Source organism: Phocoena sinus, chromosome X (genome assembly GCF_008692025.1).
Source record: "Phocoena sinus isolate mPhoSin1 chromosome X, mPhoSin1.pri, whole genome shotgun sequence".
In the NCBI taxonomy this organism is placed as follows: domain Eukaryota; kingdom Metazoa; phylum Chordata; class Mammalia; order Artiodactyla; family Phocoenidae; genus Phocoena; species Phocoena sinus.
Genome location: NC_045784.1, coordinates 27,504,107 through 27,523,713, shown reverse-complemented (window position 1 = coordinate 27,523,713; position 19,607 = coordinate 27,504,107). Strand labels below are relative to the sequence as shown.

Here is a 19,607-nt window from a genome sequence, read left to right as displayed (position 1 = left end):
AAGACATTTATCTCTCAGGCAAGACTTCAGTTCCCTGGTTATTTGCTGTAGTGCGCTGTAATCATCTTATGATTGTGTGTCTTCCTTAAGAAGTATAGATTTCTAGCACATTTCCTATGTAAGCCTAGGTAACGACACGTTTTTCTTTCTTTCTTCTTTTTTTTTTTTTTTAATGTAAGAAAAGACAGACATACTCTTCTTAGTGTCCTGACCAAGTCCCTGAATGCTGCTTAGACATTGGACTAAACTAATCCTTACTGAATAGGTTTCTCTTGACTTTTTGATTCACGCCTTTACCTAAGGGCTTTCCGTGTCAGGAGAGAAATGGAAGCGACCTTTTGTCCTATTCCAGTTAAAACAAAAAAGCCCGAGCCCAAACTGGTTTTCAGAACAGATGGATTTTTTCCTGAGGTTAATCTAAAAGATACTATAAAAACTTCAAGGATAATTAAGAGATCAGATATGAAAAGGTGAAAACATGTCAACCCTACCAAAATTCTCGTCTGTGAAGCCAAAAGAAAGTAGGTTTTTATACCCCCAAAGTAAATAGACTATACCTGCTAATCCTCCTCTCTTGTTTTCCCCTCTGTATATAAGCACACAGTATCCCTAATAAGAAATATTTCCGATATTGACGGCCTATTGAAGTTAGTCGTTCTTTTTAAAACATCACATTATAATTTAGGGCCCTTGAATTTTGCTTTATGAAGTAGTAATATAATAGTCCCGCTGCTAAACTGGTAGATGTATTCCTTCTTTACAGAATTGCACAAACCAAGACATCTTGATACGTGGAATCTTAAGTAGTCACGGACTGGTGTGGCCTCTTTGGAACTAATATCGTTAACTGCAAATTTACTAGGCAAATGTACAGTTTCCGTTCAATAAGAAGGCAGCTGATAAATGGCACAGGTGTAAACTGTTTAAAATTTTAAACCACATACTGCTAACACAATTTCAGAACTCTAGGATATGAGACGTTACAAGACAGGAGGACAAAATGTCACGTAGAGATCGTCTCCCCCGACCTTTTCTATAATTGAAACTTTCCAGAGAAGTTTTTGATCTCTCTTTACGGCCTTTGAGAAAAGCAGAAGTATCTGCTATCTCTCAAACCTGGATTCTAAATACTTGATGATATCTAAGATGCAGGAACAGCTAAACGTGTACATTAGCCACAGTATTAGACTAAAAGCATTCTAGGCCATGTATATATACCGTAACTGTGTGGTGGGGGTTTTTTCTCCATTAATGGATGGTATCTGTGACTAATGACATTTTCTGCCTTATAGGCCTGCCTCGTCCCCTCAGCTTTCACACGATGATACTCATTCACGCATTGAACATTATGCTAGCAGGTATGAGACTAGTTGAATGCCAGGCAAATATTGATTGAAATAACTAACCAAGGAAAGCTAACCTATATTAATTTTAAACGAATCTTTTCTTTTTCCCCAATCTTGTCTGATTTCTACTAATCAGCTTGCCCTCTAACGTGCATGCCGTTCCACTGCATGTTGTTTTTGGACACGGATAAGAGCATCAGCGCAGAACAGTCTCCCCTAACCCAGGCCTTTAAACATTCCTGATAGCTTTGCTATGTTTTGTATACTGAGCACGTTTAATCAGTTGACTTAGAAATCATCTAACCTTCTTAGAAAACTGCTAGACCAGACATAAGTATATGAAGAAATTATACTGTGTTACATGGAGACTATGAAAGCACTGGCTTTCCATTTCTGTGTGTATTTTCCATAATATGCTGTAAAGAAGAGAATCACTCATTTTCCTAATCCCTGGACCTTTCTGTCCCACTTCCTTTGTGTTTGAGGTAACTTTTATATCTAAAAACGAAATTGCTGCTTGTAAGATATGCTTGTTAAATAAATCCATAAGAGTTTGGTTCACTTTTAAGTTGTAAAAAGACTTTATTATTGTTTGAGGTGAAGGAGGTGTTTGAAGGTAAAAAGTGGCAGAATGTATAGAGAGCTCACTGTGAATCTATCTTTTATCAATAGTCTAACTGCTGAACATGTGTATCAACCGTAGGAAGTATTAACTAGCTATATATAATTCTGTCTTCGGTGGAAATCTTTAATTGTCTCAAAAAACACATGGGATAGCGTAAAGTACGGAGTGTATTCGTTGTTAGGGAAGCTTTTCTCGTGAAAACAAAGGCCTCTTCTCAGTGAAAGGAGGATCAATCTGTGAAGGAGAAAAGTACAACTTCTCTTGTCATCTGCAGCGTAAATGTAAAGCTACTTAACTAGCTGTGGTCCACCACTCACTGCCTCAGACGGTTAGGCCAACACACACATCCTTTAGTATGAAGGATTCCTTTCTCCTCTTGACATGATTTAGCCTTTAGTTTTCAGGAATGTTCGATTAGGTCTTGAATAGATTCTAAGAAGTCACATAAGTTTTAATGAGCTTTTACGTTTTTTATCAGGCTAGCAGAAATGGAAAACAGCAATGGATCTTATCTAAATGATAGCATCTCTCCTAATGAGAGCATGTAAGTATCCTGTCTCTTTTTACAAAATGTTCCTGACCATGAAATTGCTTTGAGGGATTTAGAGGTAGGCTAGCGCAGAAGATAGGAATTAGCGTTTATATTCACTTGATCTTTCAAGGAGACTTTCATTTACTTTTTTTTCTTTAACTCTTGACAACCCGACACAGAATGAGCTCATCCAAATTGTGGCATTATTGGTATTCCAGATGTTCCAAAATGTTCCAAAACATTTTGCCTTACTCTTATTTAATGCCATACTACCACAAATGGCAGGGTCCCAAATACTTAAACTGTATTAAATGTTGAAGCTTTGACCAAACCTGCAGGATGTTTAAAGGGATTAGATATTAATTTTTAAAGCGATGGCTACGTAGTGTTTTCTCCACTCGTGGGGAGTAGAACTATAATCTTGGTGTAGTTGCATTGGCATTCCCATATGGTAGGCTAGACGGGCGTTTTCCTTTAGAGATCCTACCTAGTAGATTTTTGTGATTTAGCGTCTTCAAGAGCTAAGTCAAGTGAGGCTGTCTTGTGAAGGGTTTCAGAAGAAGAAGTACAAATTGAGGTCACGGTTTTGTAGTGGGATGACAAGCCAGGCCTGTCAAATTTAAGCAAGGCGAGAGAGCGGTGCTCAAAGTGGCGGAGAACACCGCTATGGCAGGGAAACAGAGGCTTCATCGCAGAGTAGGGGAAGTATTCACAATAAGGAATCTTGCCATGAACCAAGAGGCTGAGGCTGGAGGGAGAAGACTGAGAAGCAAATATGGAGGACAAAATAAAGATCTGCTAGCTGAATAGATAATGTGGGGAGATGAAATCTAGTCAAGGTACAATAATGTTTTCAGTTTGATAAGTTACGGATGTCTCACCACTTTGTCATAGAGAATCTAGGCCAAGGGAAAATGGTAAATTCATCATATGTAGTTGGTGTGGCAACCCAAAGTCACACTCAGATGAGAAACAGGCTTTATAAGGATTAGACTGAAGGAAGCAGTATCCAAGTGGCATTTATACATAACTGGTTATTGAAGACGTGAGACTAAGTCATCTCATCTGGTACATAAAGGTGATCAAGGTAATAATAAAGTCAACACTCAGCCACTCATATACGACTTAAGTTACTTAAAAGAAAACAAAACAGCCTTTTCCCCCAAACATAACTATGATGCATTCTCTTTCTTAGCTGTGGGGAAAAGTATTGATAGTATTAATATATGAACTACTTTGACAGAAAAATATGTAAGCAGAGAATCAACGAAATGTAAACAACCTGAATGATTTGCTTCTTGGGGTCACTGATTTGAATATTAGAAGCTCTAGCACATTCACAGTAATTCAAGTTGTACCTGTGTAATGATGGCTGCCATTCACTGACTGCCTCAGAAAACAGTAAGAGAAGTTGAATTATAACTATGTGTTGTAATTAAACATGGGAAGTCCTAGCAATCAAACTGCAGAATTTGGGAAGAGAGCTAACAAATTAGGTGGTCACAACTGCTTTTGTTTTGTTTTTAAACGAAACTTAGCTTTAGCTTATTCTGAGGGCATAAGATCCATTTTGACTCGATGTTGGATGGTAGTATCATATCTTAGGGGCAGATCTGGGGAAGTGGTTTGGTAGATTGGTTGACTTCACTTAAATGTTTGTTTTTAACACCCAATAATTATTTTAATTTTAACTTAGCAACCAATTGTCTGCCTTGATGGACCAAGGTCATTTAAATTAGGAGGATTTTTTTCCCCTAAATCGGAAAGTTTTTCAACTCAGAGGACATAGAGATGAGAAAAGGAAATTAAAGGGGTGTGGAGAGGGAAAAATTAACGTATCATCTTACTGAAATGTAGCCGGAAGCGAAGGGATTTAGCCTATCACTATGAACAGAATGAAGTCCTTATAACTCGGAGGTACACAGGCTTTTCAGGAGCTGGGGGCGATGCATTTAGAAAATAATTTCTTCTGTGTATGAGAGAGTTCCTAGATATGAGGAAAGATTGCAGCTTCCTCCCAACGTATAAGCCTTTGGCCTCTTTGTTCCCCAAGGTTAGTCTTTGAAAAGCTGCTCGGAGGAATGAGTTGTTCAGTCCTCTTGTATTAGTCACCTTAATGGCTTTTTTTTTCCCCTGCCAATTTTTGTTTTTCTATCTAAACAATAATTGAATGAAATAGTAGTCATTTTTATCTGTAGTTTCATTATTGTTACCACCCTGCCTCTGTGGGGTTTATAAGTTGAAACTGGCTTACCAAAGCAACACTTTTCACTTGCATTGCTTTCCACTTAAGAAAATATTTACTCTCTTATTTTAACGGCTTCAGTTTTTTCCTGGTCAGTATCAACAACACAGTGGGTGAGTGAACAGATTGTCTTGACAGGCTTGGTAGCGAAAGCATTATACAGCCATCATTACGTCTCTTAATATTTACTAACGATTGATGAAACTGTCAACGTAGAGTCCCAGTATTACTGTCATTCTACCATTCATTTACCCACGTAAATAGGCCAACCAGATTCAATGGAAAATCTGAGGAAGAAACACTTGGATTTGTCACCAACAGGATGGTAGACCACGACTTCAGGAGTATGAAAATGTCTTTAAAAGCAGGAAAAAGGGTCTAATTAATTGTTAAGAGCAAATAACTGTTTCTATTTTTAAAATACACACCCAAGTCCCTGACCCCCAAGGCAAAATAAGGGGGGAAAAAACCAAAACCTTTGATTTTATTTTCCAGAGATGATGAACATTTGTTAATCCAGCATTACTGCCAAAGTTTGAACCAGGACTCCCCCCTGAGCCAGCCTCGTAGTCCTGCCCAGATCTTGATTTCCTTAGAGAGTGAGGAAAGAGGGGAGCTAGAGAGAATCCTAGCAGATCTTGAGGAAGAAAACAGGTGAGTTTTCTTTCTAGCTTTGTCATTGGTATGCAGAGTGCATACACTTGCGCACGTAGAAAAGTGCCAGGAATCTTCACTTAGAGTCATTTTATGTCTAATTGTTTTCTCCAATAATCTGTTTAGCTCCGTTTACAGATTCTCTCTCTCTCTTTTTTTTTTTTTTTTTGTCATCCGAAAGAAGAAAATGAATGCAATAGCATAAGTAAGAACTCATATAGTAGGTGTTAAAGGAATGAATGCTGATGGTGGTATTTGATTTGTTGCATGCGTTTCGGAGGCTTTGATTTTACGTTTGAGAATAGAATTTAAGAACAAAGTAGGTCATTTAATTTTATGATGATATGATTTGTACATGTGTTTGGCCATATTATCTATCTCAAAGCATTTAAGCAAGTCGGCTCATTGGTCATATTTGGGAATGAATTAGTTCACCTTAGTTTCCATCATCAAATACAGCGGTCATTTATGCATACTGTCCTAGCAGATTAGTGAGACAATTCCAGTTGTCAGTCATCACCTGAAAAACATGTCCATGGAAAAAGGGCAGAAATTATAAAAGTAAAAGCAAATTTCCTGATGACTGCACAGAGGACAAAGATGTAAACATCTGGCATAGTGTGGGATGTCAGGATAATGCAAATCATTGGACTTTTACTTTTGTATTACGTTTCTTATATCACGGGTCCCTTGGTTGGTTAAGAAAGGCTTTCGCACATGATCACTTCTAACTCAGTGTGCCTTCCTTAGACAGATGCCACCAGGCGAGTCTTTAAAGAGCCAGTGCTCAAATCTGTGGGACTTGAGTACTTTCATCTCTTTGGTTTAGCCCAAGGCACAAGGACCTCTCAATCGAGGCAACCCGGTATGTCTGAGAACCAGTGCCCTCGGGGAGTATGTCACCTCAAGATGAAAAGGCAAACTGCCATTCATCCATTGCTTTCTCCTGCCACTGGCCTCTTTCTAGCTCTCAGTACCGCTGACCTATGGCCAGAGCTCCTTATCTGGTCGGCTTCCCTTTGTCTCTTTCTCGCCCCTCCAGTAAATCCTCCGTGCCGACTGCAGTTGTGCACCTCTCCAGAACCAAGACCCAGCATGGCATTGTTCCTTCACTGGGTTTCGGCATCGTTTAAAAAACCTAGCTCCTCAGCTGGGCATTTTAAACCTTCCACAGTTTTCTCTTGACCTGCTTGTCACAGCTTCATCTTCTTTTGTACCTGTATTCTGGCCATGCTGTTGTGGCTGCTGTGGTTTCTGAATGCATCCTGCTCTCATCCGCTTTCCGGGTCGAGCTCAAGCTTGCGTCTCAGCCTAGCTGCTAACCCCCATCGCTCCACTGCCATATCTGGCAAAGGAGTCCTTCCCATCCTCCATGCCCTTGCTCAGAATGATTTTCCCCACAGAGCCCTGTTAGATCCCGGCATCTGGAAGTAATCTATCATTTGTCTGTGTTCTCAGAATACTCTGGACCTTTCTCAGAGACCTGTGTTTCGGTTTGCTTTTTGATCAGTTATTCCCAACGCTTCCCTCTAATGGAGACAGTGAATGCCTTTGGAATAAGGCCTGTGTTTTAATCCTCTTAATGTCCCCTATGGCACCTAGCACAGTGTGACTATTTAATGGGTTCTCCAGAAATGTTTGGTAAAAGCCTGAGTTAAGAATACAGAGGGGATGCCACACACATACCATTCAGGAGGTAATACTGAACATTCTGTGGGTTTGGGCCTTATTTGTAAGACTGGCAATGAACATCACGGTAGATAAAACCTTTCCCTCTACTTTATTGAGTACCGTTAGTATTCACTTACGTTAAGTCTTTAATTATTTTAGGGGTCAAAGTCAAAGAGGAAGGAAAAGTTGGTATTGGCATTATAACTAGAATTTGATGTTACCCAGGAATAAAAATATTTTTGTACAATATGATTGTCCATTGTGTAATATATCTTTCCATTTCATTGGTCAAGAGTTCTGTCTCGGTTGTTATTACTACACTTGCCCTCCACACCGTGACAACCAGGCCAAAGAGTGCTGGTGAAGAGTACTTGGAACTATCATTTGTATATCATTTCGTCATTTTCAGAGCACTTTAATGCATTTTGGGTCATTTAATCTTCCTAAAAGCTCTGTGTAGAAGATGGATGAGAAAATGCAGGTTCAGAGAGGTTCAAACGGCTTGACCCAAATTTCACAATCAGCCAGTGGCAGAAGCAAATCCAGATCCAGATTTTCTGACTCAAGATAGCCAACTGTGCCTTGCACCAGAGCCTAAAGAAGAGTCATCCTATGTGAATGTCATTTATGTAGAAGTGTGCATTCTATGTAAATATCACTTATGTAGAACTGTGGCACATTCCATGGAATGGACCTTTACTTGAGGGAATATTTTTAGGACTACATATGAACAAACCTGTCCATCGACTGGTGGTACAGTGATCACCAGTTTACCCTGAAAGATATCCAGGACCATTCCCCAGGAATGACATGGTTTATTCTCTGAAAGAAAGAAAAGATAAATTGCACCAGGGCTGCTTAGAGCTCCCAAACGGAGAATCTGGTATTGGTGCACGTCTCTCTGTAAGTTATCTTGACCCTCAGGTAAAGGTCAGGATGAGCTTCCTTCTTTCTCTCTCTACTTTGTCACATTTTCACTTCCTACCAAATCCCAAGAGACGTCTCTGCAGATCTCCCCTCCTGAAGGTAGCCCCTGGTTTTCTTTGCTCTATCCTCTCCTGTCTTCCTGCAGTTCTTCTCAAAGAAATTCAGAGCCGTAGCTTTGTCTTCATGATCCTTGAGTTCAGTGTTGCTTAAAGGAGCCTGTAATTCACCATTTCCTTTCCTTCCTCTGAGAGAACCCGGGAGGTCATTAGATGTCCCCTGTCCGTGCCCGCCAACCTAGCTATATTTCTCTAGTCAAACTGGCTACGTAATACAAGCAGACGAATACAAGCAGACATTTAGAGCAAATGGGAAAGGATATTTAAAACTGAGAGTATCCCATGTCCCTTGGACACATGTCTATGTGTACTTTGTGTTCCTTTATCCTGTAGCAAGGGCTTATCTCCAAATGACAGTTAGCAAGGGAAAGAGGCTTGAAAAGATCCCCATTCCTGACTAGATATGTTTATTGAATTCTGTTATTCATGACACCTCCCCACCATGCCCTTGGAAAACAGAAATTGGCTAATGAGGAAGTGTCTCAAGGATACCTTATCTCTGTCTTCAGAATTCCATTTCTCCCAGTTTTCGCCACATAGCGTTCAATAAATATTTGTTGAATAAGTTAATGAATAAGTGAATTGAAATGAAGCTGAATTTATGTTCCTTGTAGCACTCATGCATGTACTTTTGGCTGAAATTCTTTTTACGTCCTAATTTCAGAGAGGAAAGCCTTTTGAAAGCTTTTCTTGTGCTTGCTTTTCAGAATACTTCCCATTTTCAAACTTCTTTGATGAGCACCAAGCCTTGCTTTGTCATAAATTTAGAATGTTCAAAATTCATTTTCCAAATCCTAAGCCCCGCGTGTCTCCCCCCACTGGCTTTCTCCGATTCTTGGCTTATGCCACAAAGATAAGGCGAAAGCTCTGAGCAAGAGCTAAGTCTGACTCTCAGTTTTCTCGATAGGGTCTCTCATAAATTTGGGTGACTAGTGACTTATACGGTCTTTAACGTTTCACTTCTGCATAATGTTTCTCCCTCATACCACAGATAATTCTGATTCACCTGTTCGGTCGAGACCAGTTGGAATGTCGAGTATTTGCTCTACTGTGCGTCCTTAGCATTGCAGACTCCAAGTTCGCTTTTGTCCTGCGTACAGGACAGCCTGCAATCTGCTGACTTAAATCTGTAGTGACAAATTTCGATGTATTTTTCCCGGCACTAAGTGAACTCAGACTTGCTCTGAAATTCTAGGTATGACCCTAGCAATGAAAAGGTAGCCTTTATGAGAGACAAAAACCTCATTGTCATTCTGCTGCCTGCGCATCAAATTGATTAGACTGTTCCCAAGTCTAAAAGGAGGCTAAATACTAAGCTGATTGACTGTGAAGTCTAAAGTTAATTAAAATTGTTAGTAGATGTTTTGTGACGACGGAGGATTCTGAACTTTTAGTACCTGCTAGGTACCTTTCATGTGTCTTGTTGGGCAACCAGTCATGATGCAGCCTAAGTGTGAGTTTTCCCTTGATCCTTTTCACTCGTCCAGTGGCCATGCAGGATTGTAAATGTTATATTCAGAAAAACTCTAGATGGGTTACTTATACCACTGAATTAAACTAACTGGCGATCGTCATCCTGGTGCTTTCCGTTGTAAACGACGTGATGACCGGGCCCGGGGCTCATAGTTTTCAGTCTTCACAGTCTCCGGACGTCTTTATCCCACGTTCCTTCCTTTGGTCTTTGTGTGAGTCTCACGTGATGGTGAGGAGATGGCCAAGATGAAGGGAAGCCGAAGCGGGTCGGGAGTGGGCGTTCCGAGCTGAGCGAGGAGCATAAACAAAGGTGTCGGGGAGGAACGGCACGGGATGCTTGGGGAAACCGCAGACAGTTGCGCGACCTCTGTAATTAGTCCAGAAATGGGAGGAGATGAAGCCGGACAGGTCGGCAAGGCCAGGTGGGGAACGACAAGGCCAGGTGGGGAGGGACAAGGACGCAGTGCGGTGCTGTGTGGGGGCCTCCTCACCTGGTACAGGAGCCCCCCAGGGGTGAGCCAGGAGCGACGCTGTTAGACTTACACTTACATGTGTGACTTGGGCAGCTGGGCGGAGGTTGGGGGGACTTTGAAAAGCACAGGCCTGGAAGAAGGAAGTCAGATGGGGAGGGAGCATGGAAGCTCAGGAAGGAGATGATAAGGGCCCACAGGAGGGTAATAGAAATGGGGAGGATGGGCTGAATCTGAGGGATATTTTAGGGCAGGGGAGGGGAGGGGCGGGGCTGTTTGGCTGGCTGGTTGGGCGGATCTGGGGAGGGAAGGAATGCACCCCAGTTCTGGCGGGTGCGGGGCGAGACCGCGGTTGTTGGCAGCTGGGACTGACAACTCAGGAAGAGCGGCAGCAGGGTCGTCCTTCAGTTCAGCAGGATTTACAGAGGGCCTTCCTCAAGGTCAGGTAGCTGGAAGATGGTGAATGGGGTGCAGGAGACGTTGAGTTTGAGGTTCTGGTGACATACCCACGGACAAATGTCTGACGGTGGGAAATGGAACTTTGAAGCTGGAAGGAGGGGTGTGGGCCAGAGATAACAGATCTGGGAGTCACCAGCTCACAGCTGGTAGCTGAAACTGAGAGTCAATTTATCTACCCAGGGAGCAGTGGCAGAAGGGGAACAGTGGGCTTGGTAAAACTCTAGAAGATGTAAACATTAAGATGTTTATAGAAGTCCCTTTATTGTTTAATCGGTAATCCGTGCACATTATATGAAATCCAAAGGGTCCGAAAGGCATATAAAGATAGTGAGTGTTTCTCCAACCTCGTCCCCTGGCTGTCGTGCTCCCAGCGCTGGGGGCTGCCCGCTTTACTTCTTTCTCGTGTAATCTTTCAAAGATACTCTCTACATACGCAAATGTTTTTGTGGTTGTTGGAATTATTTCACACAGTACCACGTAGTGTTCACTCTGGTCTTTTCGTTCTACTTAAAGATCCCTAATTACACACGCTAGAGGAATATCCCAGAAGAAGAGGGGAAGAGAGCTTGGGAATGATAGCATTTTCCCGGAGGAGGCAAGAGGGAGAGGGGCACAAGGACACAGGAGGAGGCATGGTTTTGAACGGGAGAAGGGCCGCCTCTGAAAATCATGTTGTAGGTGACGAAGCCAGGGTAAGGAATGGGGGTGGGGAAGATAACAGTGAATGTTAACTGTCCAGTACACATCATTGGGAATTAGTAGAGACTGATTCTCATAGCTGGTCTGCACATTTTTTTTTTAAGTTGAACTGGGGGGAAAGAGTAGTGTATGAGAAAGTTAATGAGTCTGGGCCCTCATGCCACTTGGCAATAGGAGCCCCCAAAACACAGGGCTACAGAGCCTTTTTAGAGAAAGGGAGCTACTTTTCTCATACAAATCAAACCGACAAGGTCTTTCATGGCCAGAGAAGCTGCCGTATGAAGAGAAGCTGAAGGGCATACCCACTGCATTTAATAAGCTGTGCAGGAGTCAACCGCCCCCGCTCTAGGCAGGCCGGGACGACAGTTACATGGGGCGGGGTCACCACGATTCCCAGGCTCAGTTTCTACCTAAGCCACCCAATAACTACATTTCCTTCAGTGTATCCTGAGTTAATCGAAGCTTGTGGATGGATGACCCGAGTTCTCCCTCTTTTTAACGGTCTTGTTATACTAAATGTATTAACGTTGCCTTAAACCTTTTCGGGGAGCAGCCTCACGTTTTCTTTTTTTACAAGACAATTTTATCTTTCACAGTAGAGACAGTTTGAATATTCATATTATAAATTCTCTGTAAACACACAAACAGAATTTAACTTGGAATACAGGTAGCCACGTATAATCTTTTCTTTTAAGCGAAGTATAGTTGATTTACAAGATTGTGTTTCAGATGTACAGCACAGTGATTTGGATATATATGTATGTGTATATTTTTTTTCAGTTCTTTTCCATTATCGAATATAGTTCCCTGTGCTATACAATAGATCCTTGTTGTTTATTCTGTATATGGTAGTGTGTATCTGTTAATCCCGTACTCCTAATTTATCCCTCCCCCCTCCCCTTTGGTAACCATAAGTTTGTTTTCTACGTGAGTCTGTTTCTGTTCTGTAAATAAGTTCATTTGTACTCTTTCTTAAATTCCACATATGAGATATATAATATTTGTCTTTCTCTGACTTCATTTAGTATGATAATCTCTACGTTCATCCATGTTGCTGCAGATGGCATTCGTTCATTCATTTTTATGGCTGCGTTATTCCATTCTGTGTGTGTGTGTGTGTGTGTGTGTGTGTATGTATATATATATACACGTGTGTGTGTATACACACACACCCCACATCTTCTTTATCCATTCATCTGTTGATGGACAACATCATGAAGTTTTAAGTGCAAATACTCAATCTATTTAAATGGGGAATATGTTTTTTAAAGACTGGAGTTATCACTCGATTTTAGGGTCCTCTGTCTTAGATGTCTTGGAAATCATAACAAAAACTCGTCCGGTGAGTTTAGATCTTGGCGTAGGAAATTGGATAGTCATGAGGACTGCTTCATCCCACAGAAAAACTGAAGTACCCCTCTGGTGATAACAGTATTCACAACTTATTGGTACAGCTGCCATCTTCCTAGAGCAAGCTGGATAAAAGCTGAAGTTCTTACAATCCGATTTCCCTTTTTAGATCCTCCATGAAGACCCTCATCCTTCTTTTGGCTTTTGTTACCAGACCATCCTGCTACAGTAGAACTGACCGTAGTCTTAACTTTCTTTAGTTACTTTCCAGGCCTGAGGATATCATTCCATTCAATTCAACAGCTAGTTAGTGAATGCTTAATGTGTTTTTCAGACAGGACTAGAAAAAGGAATAAGCCTTGGTTCTTACCCTCATGGGGCTCAAACTTTAATAAAAAGACATTCAAATATAAACAGTTATAACCCAGTGTTACAAGTGCTCTGAGGGCACAGAGGTGAATGACTAGTTCTGTCGGAGGGATTGGGGAGACTTTCACAAAGGGAGGTGAACATAAAGGCTGAACAGGAGTTTTCCAGGCTGAGAGAGGGCGTAAGGTTGAGCCTTTGCAGACTGTTGGGGCAGTGAGTTATGTGCGGCCAGAGTACAGGATGAAGAGAACGAGAGAGTAGTGGAGTGGTAGGTGGAGACCACTGTTGAAAGGGCTTTACATGTCAGACAAAGGAGTTTGGACTGTATCCTATAAGCAGTTGAACAGTGAAGGCTTTGTGAGGAGGAGAAGATTTAGCAAAATAATTGTAAGCAGGGAGCTAAAGCCATGGAGATTGGTGGAAGGATAGTGCAACAGTTCATTGAAACGTGGCCAGGTTCTTAACTAAGGATCTCTTAGGCAAGTGAAGAAGTGATAGAGAAATGGGAAGTCGCTGGATGAATGAGGCCAGGGGAGATGGGAGAGGGAGGAATTGGGTGGTATGAAATTTTTTATCAGGGAACTGGGAAATGGTCATTAAAAAACAGTATCAACAACAACATAGCACACACAAGAAAAGCTACTGATTGGCCAAGGTCAATGGATAGAGAAAAAGAACTACGTGTTGCGCATACTGAGTTCTGTTTGCCCAAGGAGATTCAAACATAGCAGTAAGGTTCCTGTAGTAGAAATAGTAAATCAGTGAACATAGTGGGGATTAACTTAGTTGATATAATTGAGCTTCAGATTTAGTTTGAGGTTCCCTGCAGGCAGGGGGAATAAGAGGAAACAATGATTTGTCTATCTCTCAATATTGGATGAAAGAAGCGTGAAACTTTCTAAGGAAACAGCGTGGTTTTCCTGGTTCTAAGTAACAGTAACAGCAAAAAAAAATAGCTGTCATTTGAGTGCTTGCTGTGGACCAAACCTGTTCTGAGTGTATGTAAGATCCTATTCAATCCCCACAACAACCCTATGAACGAGAGGCTGTTTCCCAGATAAAGACTCCATGACACAGGGTATGAAGGACACGCCACACGGCTAGCAAGGAATAGGGCCTGGATTCAAACTCAGGCATTCCTGGACTCTTAGACAGTGTTAATGCTTTGGTGTGATTACTGGCTAGTCTCCTTATCAATATTTTTATGTCAAAGACTGAAGGAAATTGTATGTGGCTGCTTCTAGTAGCCTTTGATAATTGTGGAAAGCTTGCCATTAAAGACCAGAGAAATGATGACAGTTCTCCATGGATAAAGGTCACTATTGTCCAAAATGTGTTCTATAACATACCTCTAAGATACTCTAAAAAGACTGAGTCTAAGGACAGATAAACTTTGGAAGTGCTTGTACTGGAAAGTGTTGATTAATTTGCGTTTGCATTGAAGAGTCCAGAAGTAAAGAAACATGATTAGCTTTGTTTAACCCAGTGTTGGTTACACATACTTGACCTCAGCCCAGTTGTAGTGTTCTGTGGAACTCACTTTGGTAAGAAATACAAGTCTGTACTAATGTCTCTGAAAATGAAGCCTGGATTTTTCTCACAAAAGTAACTTCCGATTTTCTCCAGTAGTAAAGCCCTACAACCCGAGAGACCAAAATGATTTAGTCTGGAAAATTCAGATAGGTATTAAATCATCTCCTGTAAGAAGAGATAATTCTAGGAGGTCTTTTTGTGGAACATCCCACCGTGAGTGACCTGGCTTTCCCATCAAACCACGAAAAAGCATTTCCACCAGTAACTTGACAAAATTAATTTGCTATATGGAGCTCTTAATTGTTGTTAACTGATTGAATTTCGATGGATGTCTACCAAACACAGGAACTTTTGCTCCTGTAACAATTACTGTTGGATTTTGCTGCGTAAGTTGTTAGATGCGAAGGCCAGTTGTTACTTGAGGCCTCTCCTGGGTTGTGATATACAAGTGTATTACCAACACATGGGAAGATATTAGCAGGAATGCGGGTGTAACAGTCATCTCAATGACAGATTAAGGTATACATTTTGAAGATGTGTAGCTAGTGTCTGGTCCTGTGTAATGCTACTTGAGGAAGCTGATTCCTTTTCCGGCACTGAAATGTTAGAGGAAGGATCAGTGATGGATCTATCAACCTTGTGTGGCGTGGTACTTAGCAAGTTGAAGTTCACAGAACCCATGGCTAATGGAGACATCCAAGAGACTGTTGAAAAGACAGGTCTGGAGTCTAGAAGAGAAGGCTGGACTGAGGAGTAATGGGTTGGGGAGGTCGGGTCATGGGTGTAGAGGAGGTGGAAGCCTAGCGAGAGGACAGGGTCCTCTTAGGAAGAGAACACGTGTGGAAAGAAGACCAAGGACCTCCTGGTGTACTTGATTGTAACTGGCTATGCCCAGTTCTCCACCAGTAGCCCAGATAGAAATGGTTTCCTGGTTTGTATTACTTATGTAAATGGATGACTTCTGCAGATGACCAAACCCTTTTTTATTTTCCTGCTCTGTGGATAATTAAAGTTGACCCCTTTCTGTATCTCCAAATTCTGGGTTACCTTTTGGTACCACTCCGTCTGCTATCTACAATTTATAAGTAAACCCATATGATCCTCTTCCTGTAATTTCCTAGTAAATCAAAGTGATTATTTCAAAGATAGAAAATAACCTATATTCTTAGCTTAAACAATGAGCATAATTCCCAGTCCCTTTGCATTAGTGTAAGGTTTGTCACCATGGAACTGAACAATATCCCACACGCTAGAAGGTGAGCTCTTGAAGGGTGAGGGACTGCGTCTCGCATATGTTTCTCTCTGTAGTGCTCGCGTAGGCTTTACACGTTGATTCGATTAATGGATAAATGTCCTTTGGAGTTTTCTAGTTCCCTGCCAGATTCCTTGGCTGGTTTTTCTACATCTGTGACTCTATTTCTGTTTTGTCAGTAAGTTCATTTGTATCGTTTATTTCAGATTCCATATATAAGCGATATCACATGGTATTTGTCTTTCTCTGTCCGACTTGCTTCCCTCTGCGTGACAGACTCTAGGTCCATCCACGTCTCTACAAATGACCCGATTTCATTCCTTTCTATGGCTGAGTAATATTGCATTGTATATAAGTACCACATCTTTTTTTTTTTTAACATCTTCACTGGAGTATTTATGCTTTACAATGGTGCGTTAGTTTCTGCTTTATAACAAAGTGAATCGGTTATACATATACATATGTTCCCATATCTCTTCCCTCTTGCGTCTCCCTCCCTCCCACCCTCCCTGTCCCACCCCTCCAGGCGGTCACAAACCACCGAGCTGATCTCCCTGTGCTATGCGGCTGCTTCCCACTAGCTATCTGCCTTACGTTTGGTAGTGTATATATGTCCATGCCTCTCTCTCGCTTTGTCACAGCTCACCCTTCCCCCTCCCCGTATCCTCAAGTCCGTTCTCTAGTAGGTCTGTGTCTTTATTCCTGTCTTCATCCCGCATCTTTTTTTATCCATTCATCCGTCGATGTACATTTAGGTTGCTTCCATGTCTTGGCTATTGTAAATAGTGCTGCTATGAACATTGGGGTGCATGTATCTTTTTGAAGTATGGTTTTCTCTGGATATATGCCCAGGAGAGGGATTGCCGTGGATCATATGGTAGTTCTATTTTTAGTTTTATAAGGAACCTCCATACTGTTCTCCATAATGGCTGCACCAATTAACATCCCCACCACCAATGTAGAAGGGTTCCCTTTTCTCCACACCCTCTCCAGTATTTACTGTTTATGGAGTTTTTAATGATGGCCATTCTGACCGGTGTGAGGCGGTACCTCATTGTAGTTTTGATTTGCATTTCTCTGATAATTAGTGATGTTGAGCATCTTTTCATGTGCTTTTTGGCCATCTGTATGTCTTCTTTGGAGAAATGTCTGTTTAGAACTTCTGCCCGTTTTTTGATTGGGTTGTTTGGTTTTTTGACATAGAGCTGCATGAGCTGTTTGTATATTTTGGAGATTAATCCCTTGTTGGTCGCTTTGTTTGAAAATATTTTCTCCCACTCTGTGGGTTGTCTTTTATATCATTTTCCACTGGACGGAAAACACTGAAGTTGTTTAGGTTAACCCAGACTTGAACATTTCCTGGGCTTATTTTGGAGCTCTCTTTTAAAACCATTGTCTGAAAATACTGAGAAGTGTCTGCATACATAATTCTGCAGGCATGTACACAGCGTCTTTCTCTTATGTACACGGTTAAACTTGATTCCTCCATAGTAGGAGAGAGCATTAGAAAATTATGGACTTCATTGGGGGAAATCATCTTTTTTGCTGTGAGAAATAATATTTTGAATTTAGAACTTTTTTGTGTGTGGTACGCGGGCCTCTCACTGCTGTGGCCTCTCCCGTTGCGGAGCACAGGCTCCGGACGCGCAAGCTCAGCGGCCATGGCTCACGGGCCCAGCCGCTCCGCGGCACGCGGGATCTTCCCGGACCGGGGCACGAACCCGGGTCCCCTGCATCGGCAGGCGGACTCTCAACCACTGCGCCACCAGGGAACCCCTAGAACGTATTTTTTATAAGAGCTTTATCAAGATAAAATTCACATACCATAAAATTAACGCATTTAAAGTGTATATGTCACTGGTTATTAGTGTATTCACAGAGCTGTGCAACCATCGTCACATAAGCAATTTTAGAACAATTTCCTCACCCCAAAAAGAAACGCCATACCCATTTTCAGTCACTCTCCATTTCTTCCAAAACAACCGCACCCCAGCCCTAGACAGTCACTAATCTTCTTTGTTTTATATGGATTTGCTTGTTCAGGACTTTTCATATAAATGGAATAACACAATACATGGTCTTTTGTAAGTGGCTTCTTTCACGTAGCCTAATATTTTAAAGGAACGCCTATGTTGTAGCATGTAGTAGTACTTCATTCTTTATTACGGAATGATATTCTATCGCATAGAAATACCACATTTTAAAACATTCGTGTGGCAGTTGATGGACATTTGAGTTGTTTCCACTTAATGGCTATCATGGATAATTCTGCCGTGAACATTTGTGCACGAGTACTGGGACTTACTTTAAAGAAGTGATCCTGTAGTTTCTGTCATTGTAATAGAGGAGACCGTAGGATCAAATATGGCAAGAGTATATAGCAGGGCGTGCCAGGAAGTGAAAAATAGGCCATCAAGATAAATTTACTGGGAGAATTTAAGGCCAAGTCTTAACTACTCGTGAGGGAATCAAGCCAGGACACACACAGCCTAAAATTATGCTTCTCCTAGAGACCGTTACAGCGTTTTGCTGACCACAAACAATGAAAGTTTAATATTTTACTGTATTTATCTGAAAATTGAAACACACTTTTCCCAATGGTACTATTCTTGGAGACTAGACTTCCTCACTTCTAAAACCTTTCCAGTCCTAGTATGCTTTGTGTATGGTTGAGACTAGTCACGGTCATATTTGTCTTGGGTTTTGTCTGTCTGCTTTCTTTCCAGGTATAACAGGATTTTTTTGAATGAATTCTTCTCTTCTTGTGTTGGAACTTTTGATTAATACATTTATTCTCGGACAACACTGTGTTAGTCCTTGCTCAGGGATTTGTGAAAAAACATCTCACTCGTTGAAGATTAAAAAAAAAAAACTAAAGCCCATTAATACTGTCAGGTTCTGTCTCATGGAGCTCAAGCAAGATATAGATCACTATGTCAAGGGCAAATCCTGAGAATAGAGTATATGTAAGTACGTTAACCCTGTAGACTTGGTCTGAATAGTTTATTACAGCAGTAATCTGCGGACAAAATTTTATCATTCTGTCACACGCCCAGCAGATTTGGTGGAATCTAAGGAAATCTCATCCTAGTGATCTTAGCTCAGTGATTTCATTTTGCCCCGATGCTCAGCTGTGATACACTTTACTACAGCACAGATGATGGAACATATACAATTCCCAGATTCTGGGGTAGCTACGATCATGACTGGGGAGGGGGGGCAAGAATTAAAGAGAGGCTCTCCCTCTCTCCCTCTCTCCCTCTCTCCCTCTCTCCCTCTCTCCCTCTCTCCCTCTCTCCCTCTCTCCCTCTCTCCCTCTCTCTCTTTCTCTCTCTCTCTCTCTCTCTCTCTCTCTCTCTCTCTCTCGCTGTCTCTCTCTCTGTATATATATTCTGCCAAGTTCAGTGGGTGTTATTAGATTGCTTTTATTTCAGACAATTTAGGTGCTTTCCTTTGGTAAGAAGCTTTCAGCACACCTGAGGTTCCAAATCCAAAGAGTACACAATATAGAGAAAGAAGTCATAATAATTATGAACACTTAGATTGGGCTGGGTCTGGTTCTAACGAAGTTGTACATAGGGAATGTAGACCGCACTGGCTCACTGAACTTCCTGGTGGGATGAGTGCTTAGGTCAGTTGCCCAGCCTCAGCAGCTGGCAGAGCCTGGCTGTGAATCGAGGTCTTTCTAACTCCAGAAGCGTGCTGTCAAACCCTGTTGCAATTCCCACCTCAGCCACGGGTGATAAAAGGCACCAAAAAGGCAATGTGTCCAAAAAAACTTCTCGTATTTTTCTTTACTTGCTTCAACATCGCTTTTTATAAGTAAAGGTATTTATTTATTTTTTTCTTCGGCTGCCTTGGGTCTTTGTTGCTGCGTGTGGGCTTT

General features: G+C 41.6%; 1 protein-coding gene across 1 annotated transcript in view; it reads left to right on the top strand.

Moving 5' to 3' along the window:
- The window catches only part of DMD (dystrophin), a 2,099,690-nt gene that overhangs the window by 2,035,118 nt on the left and 44,965 nt on the right, over positions 1-19,607 (top strand). The window contains exons 72-74 of the mRNA XM_032618871.1: positions 1,293-1,358; positions 2,450-2,515; positions 5,244-5,402. Of these exons, the coding sequence (XP_032474762.1) occupies positions 1,293-1,358; positions 2,450-2,515; positions 5,244-5,402 (291 nt within the window). The remainder of the gene's footprint in view (positions 1-1,292; positions 1,359-2,449; positions 2,516-5,243; positions 5,403-19,607) is intronic.